Source organism: Lactuca virosa, chromosome 3 (genome assembly GCF_052849685.1).
Source record: "Lactuca virosa cultivar CGN04683 chromosome 3, Lactuca_virosa_CGN04683_v6, whole genome shotgun sequence".
Classification (NCBI taxonomy): Eukaryota; Viridiplantae; Streptophyta; class Magnoliopsida; order Asterales; family Asteraceae; genus Lactuca; species Lactuca virosa.
The window spans coordinates 294,828,392-294,834,632 of NC_136428.1; the positions used below are offsets into that span (position 1 = coordinate 294,828,392).

The window sequence follows — 6,241 nt, forward strand, 5'->3', positions numbered from 1 at the left end:
CCCCTCTTGCTTCCCCATTTGATCAAACCCACGTGACTAAACTCATATCTTCACCACCTTACTTTCTTCTTCCTTACTTGCACACTTCATCTTCAAGGTACAAGGCATGGCCTTAAGGGCTTGTGAGTGCCTCTTATGCTATAAATAAGAGCTCATAGCAAGCCATTAAACTCACAAATCTTCAGCCATCTCCTTCTCTCTACATCTCTCTGTAAATCTCTCTCACTTACACTCTCTTTACCACCCTCGGTTACAGCACAAAACCACCGCCAAGCACCGTCTTCTGCCAGCACTGTTAAAGATCATCACTAGCCCAATAGAACAAATATTATCTAGAAGACTTTAGCTTCTTCTAGAACGCTCTAGAAGATTCTAGAACATTATGGAAGACTATGGAAGAATCCAGAATATACCGGAAGAGTCTAGAATACTCTAGAACGACATGGAAGACCCTGGAAGGTTATGGATCATTCTAGAAGACACTGGAGCAACCTAGACCTCTCCAGAACATGGTAGAATATTCTAGAAACATATGGAAGCATATAGAGTATGTTAGATAGTTCTAGAGTTATCTAGTATGTAGTAAGTGTATACTAGTATCTAGAACCTTCCTAAGAGGCCTATAAATAGGTGTGGAGCTCATTTGCTCCAAACCATCCAAGAAAGCCTCAAAGAGAGCAAAGTGTGTAGTAGTCTCACAAAGTGTAAGGTCTTCTTAAGTGTCTTAATAAAATTCTTGTTGTTTCCCTTACAAAGAGTCGTGTTCAACAATCTGGTATCAGAGCAAGGTTTCTTGATAGTGAGAACGAGTGATTCTCATTGTATCGTGAGTAGTTTGTGACTCTGCAAGTTTAGTATCGAAACTAGCTTGTTTGGTATTACCGAGGTACTGCCAACACGATGGGTGATCTCCAAGTCGTCGGAGGAATCAAGAAACTCAACAACAACAACTACAAAACGTGGGAAACATGTATGAAGTCCTACTTACAAGGACAAGATCTATGGGAGGTTGTTGGTGGAAGCGAAACTACGCCACCAGAGGAAGACGTTAATGGTGCTTTGCGCAAATGGAAAATCAAAGCAGGCAAAGCAATGTTTGCCTTGAAGACCACAATCGAAGAAGAGATGTTGGAGTATATTCGGGATGAGAACACCCCGAAAGAAGCTTGGGACACGTTTGTGATTCTTTTCTCAAAGAAGAATGATACGAGACTACAACTTTTGGAGAACGAGCTATTATCAATCTCACAACGTACCATGACGATTGCTCAATATTTCCACAAGGTCATATGTCGGGAGATTACTGAACTAGATCCGCAATCCGTCATTGCAGAAGCTCGAATGAAGAGGATCATTATCCATGGACTGAGGCCGGAATATAGAAGCTTTGTTACTGCTGTACAAGGATGGCCCGTTCAACCATCACTTGTAGAGTTTGAGAATTTGTTGGACAGCCAAGAAGCTATGGCTAAGGAAATGGGAGGCATCACGCTGAAGAGTGAAGAAGAAGCACTCTACACAAGTAAAAGTCGAAGGAATTTCAAGCCACATTCTAAAGAAGGATACAAAAATGCTGACAAAGGGAAGAGTCAGCCAGGAACCTCACAACCATGGAGATCTCAAAAGACCGACAATAAGAGTTCTCGGGGGAGGAGGTTCAAAGGCAACTGCAACAATTGTGGAAAGTGGAGCCACATGTCCAAAGATTGTTAGTCAAAGAAAAAGTCTATGGAAAGCAATGTCGTAACTTCCAAAAAGGAAATAGAGGATGAATGAGATGCTGAGGCATTATGTGCCATAGAAGAAAATGAGTTGGCGCTCATGGCAATGATGGGAGAGCGTATCAACTATGAGAATGACTGGATGATTGATTCAGGATGCTCCAATCACATGACTGGTGATCAGAACAAACTACAAGACGTGAAGGAGTACAAAGGGAGTCGCATGGTACTTACAGCCAACAATGCACGACTTCCAATTGCTCAGATTGGCAAAACAACGATCATGCCTGGTAATAAATCTGACATGGTGTCACTACATAATGTCTATCACGTGCCAGGTATGAAGAAGAACTTGTTATCGGTATCGCAACTAACATCGTCAGGAAACTACGTCTTGTTTGGACCACAATATGTGAAGGTCTATCGAGATCTTAAAATATCAGAAAAGCCAACAATGGAAGGAAGGAGAGTGGAGTCCATCTATGTGCTCTCTGCAGAGTCTGCCTATGTAGACAACACTCGTAAGAACGAGACAGCAGATCTATGGCATGCGCGGCTGGGACATGTTGGTTATCACAAGTTGAAGGTAATAATGGAGAAATCCATGCTCAATGGCTTACCTCAACTTGAAGTTAAAACAGATGTTGTTTGTGCTGGATGTCAGTATGGTAAGGCTCATCAATTACCATACAAGGAGTCAAATTTTAGAGCACAGAAGCCATTAGAGTTAATTCACTCAGATGTGTTCGGTCTAGTAAAGCAGACATCAGTTAGCGGGATGCAGTACATGGTGACGTTCATTGATGATTATTCGAGATATGTGTGGGTTTTCTTCATGAAAGAAAAATCTGAAACATTCTCAAAGTTTCTAGAATTCAAGACAACAGTCGAAGGAGAAGTGAGAAAGAAGATTCGGTGTCTACGCTCAGACAATGGAGGAGAATACACCTCGGAAGAATTCAATCGCTATCTAAAAGAATGTGGTATACGTCATCAATTCACATGTGCCAACACACCTCAACAAAATGGTGTAGCTGAGAGAAAGAATCGACATCTTGCAGAAATTTTTCGAAGCATGCTACACGCGTAGAATGTCCCAGGAAGATTTTGGGCTGAAGCAATGCGAACTGTTGCCCATGTGATCAATAAACTTCCCCAACCAAGGTTAGGTTTCATCTCACCATTTGAGACACTATGGAACATGAAACCTACTATTAGCTACTTCCGAGTATTTGTTTGCGTCTGCTACGTATTTGTACCTAGTCATTTACGTAGCAAGTTTGACAAGAAAGCAGTCAGGTGTATATTTGTTGGATATGACAATCAAAGAAAAGGATGGAGGTGTTGTGATCCAACAACCGGAAGGTGCTACACTTCAAGAGATGTAGTGTTAGATGAAGCATCTTCATGGTGGTCCTCAGAGAAGAAAGTATTACCAGACTCGAAAAATATTGAAGAAGTTTTAAAACAAAAGATGGGGGAGCAAACTGCACACATTTGGTCAAGTGTTGATACACCTGAAGATCTGAGCGACACTGATGTCATTGAGCAAAAAGTAACTCAAACAAGTGATGCCGGTGAAAGGGAGATGCCGCCTCCACAACTTCGAAGGACGGAAAGAATCCGAAACCCTAATCCCAAGTATGTTAATGCGACCATTTTAGAAGACGGTGTTAAAGAGCCGGAGACATATGAAGAAGCAATTAAGAATAAAGCTTGGCAGAAGGCAATGGAAGAAGAAGTTACAGCCTTAAAGCAGAATCAAACGTGGGAACTGGTACCAAGACCAAGAGATATAAAACCCATTTCCTGCAAGTGGGTTTATAAATTAAAGCGACGCACAGATGGATCAATTGAAAGATACAAGGATCGTTTGGTGACTCGAGGGTTCTCACAACAATATGGACTGGACTATGATGAAACATTTAGTCCAGTGGCGAAGATAACTACTGTACGGATGCTGCTAGCTCTTGCAGCTAGTAAAGACTGGAAATTATGGCAGATGGATGTGAAGAATGCTTTCTTGCATGGAGAATTAGATCGGGAGATCTACATGAACCAACCAAAGGGATTTGAGGATGCAGTTAATCCCACTCATGTGTGCAAGCTGAGAAAAGCTCTTTACGGATTGAAGCAAGCACCAAGATCCTGGTATGGTAAGATTGCTGAATTTCTTACCCGAAGTGGTTATTCAGTTGCACATGCAGACTCAATCCTGTTCGTCAAAGAAAAAGAAGGGAAGTTGGCAATTGTGTTGGTTTATGTGGATGACTTGATCATCATCGGGAACGATGAAAGAGAAATCCATCAAACAAGAGAAAATATATCGGTGCGATTCCAAATGAAAGAGCTGGGGGAGCTTAAACACTTCTTGGGGTTAGAGGTTGATCGTACAAAGGAAGGGTTGTTCCTCTGCCAACAAAAGTATACAAGAGATATACTTCAAAAGTTTGGCATGTTGGAGTGTAAGCCAGTATCAACACCAATAGAGCCAAATGTCAAGATATGTGCTCATGAAGGAAAAGAGTTGGACGATGGAACGATGTATCGACAACTAGTAGGTAGTCTTATCTACCTAACTTTATCTCGGCCTGGCATTGCTTATGCAGTTGGAGTTATGAGTCGATACATGCAAAGTCTAAAGAAACCTCATTTGGATGCTGCCCGACGGATCTTGAGATATGTCAAAGGTACAATTGACTATGGTCTCTTGTATAAAAGAGGAGAAGACTACAAGTTGGTTGGATATTGTGATGCTGACTATGCAGGAGACCATGATACCCGAAGATCAACCACTGGGTATGTGTTCAAGCTTGGGTCGGGACCAATATCATGGTGTAGTAAAAGACAACCAACCATATCATTGTCAACCACAGAAGCGGAGTACAAAGCAGCGGTTGTAGTAGCTCAAGAAAGTACATGGTTGGTACTCCTAATGAAGGACTTACATCAAAAAGTTGACTATGCGGTACCACTTCACTGCGATAACCAATCTGCAATTCGGCTGGAAGAAATTCCAGTATTTCATGCTAGAACAAAGCATGTGGAAGTGCATTATCACTTTATCAAAGAGAAAGTCTTGATGGAAGAAATGGAGATGCGACAGATCAAGACCGATGACCAAATAGCAGACTTGTTCACCAAAGGATTGTGTATTGGAAAACGTGAAGGTTTTCGCTGTCAGCTTAACATGGTACGAAGAATGAGGGCTAGTGCTGAGGGGGAGTGTTAAAGATCATCACCAGCCCAATAGAACAAATATTATCTAGAAGACTTTAGCTTGTTCTAGAACGCTCTAGAAGATTCTAGAACATTATGGAAGACTATGGAAAACTCCGGAATATACCGGAAGAGTCTAGAATACTCTAGAATAACATGGAAGACCCTGGAAGGTTATGGATCATTCTAGAAGACACTGGAGCAACCTAGACCTCTCCAGAACATGGTAGAATATTCTAGAAACATATGGAAGCATATAGAGTATGTTAGATAGTTCTAGAGTTATCTAGTATGTAGTAAGTGTATACTAGTATCTAGAACCTTCCTAAGAGGCCTATAAATAGGTGTGGAGCTCATTTGCTCCAAACCATCCAAGATAGCCTCAAAGAGAGCAAAGTGTGTAGTAGTCTCACAAAGTGTAAGGTCTTCTTAAGTGTCTTAATAAAATTCTTGTTGTTTCCCATACAAAGAGTCGTGTTCAACAAGCACTGCTGCGGTAAGTCATCCCTAAACTCTCCTTTTATCCATTGATGAAGCCTTCGTCGTCCATAGAGTAATCGTAGGACCATTCGTTATATTTTTTTCTTTTTTTTCCTTCGTTTATGGCCATCGAAGAAACAGGAGGTGTATCACCTCCTGTTATGTGTTAACACACCAGAACCAAACTTTCATTAAAATTTAATATGTTTACCCCCCAAACTTTCGGACTTGTACGACTTTAGCCATTCCCTTGATTTGAATTAATTATTTTAACCCTCATATGATAAATAGTTACAAATCTGGTCCTAAGTCATTAAACTATCAATTAAAAGTCTACAACTCACCCCTCACTCGAAAATACCTTACAAACCAAGTCCAAATCAGCAAACTTTTATTTTATTTATTTAAATTACACCCCTCCTTGTGATTTATTTGCAAAATAAATCCAAAACTTAAACTTAGAATTTAAATAAATCATTTTGGTCCCTTATTTGAAAAGTGTTGACAAACTTAGTCACATTTGATTTATTTAAATTAGTAAATGAACCCTATGCTTTGGTTAAGTTACCAAACAACCTTCCACATATTAATTTATGTTAATATTTCCTAGGCAAATAATTTAATCTCGAAGATTCGTGTTCACGGCAATACGTTTCGGTTTCTCGCTTCAATTCTCGAAACCAATCGACAACACTTTAAGGTGAGTGTTACGGCCCCACTTTTACATATTTTCGGGGGGAAATACATGTAGTACGTGTATATCTAGTATACATCTATTTTCTAAAGACTTTGTTTAAACAAACAACACCACCGTTTTTATG

The 6,241-nt window shown here is 40.4% G+C and overlaps 1 protein-coding gene across 1 annotated transcript; it reads left to right on the forward strand.

Annotated features, from left to right (window-relative positions):
* Window positions 1-900: 900 nt before the first annotated feature.
* Window positions 901-1,713, forward strand: LOC145164676 (uncharacterized). Its single transcript, XM_079083385.1, has one exon. It carries the CDS (start codon window positions 901-903, stop codon window positions 1,711-1,713), a length of 813 nt encoding a protein of 270 aa, XP_078939511.1.
* Window positions 1,714-6,241: the final 4,528 nt, after the last annotated feature.

What these genes read in the sequence shown, in the direction of transcription:
- LOC145164676 (XM_079083385.1), top strand. Translation starts at nt 901, where the DNA reads ATGGGTGATCTCCAAGTCGTCGGAGGAATCAAGAAACTCAACAACAAC.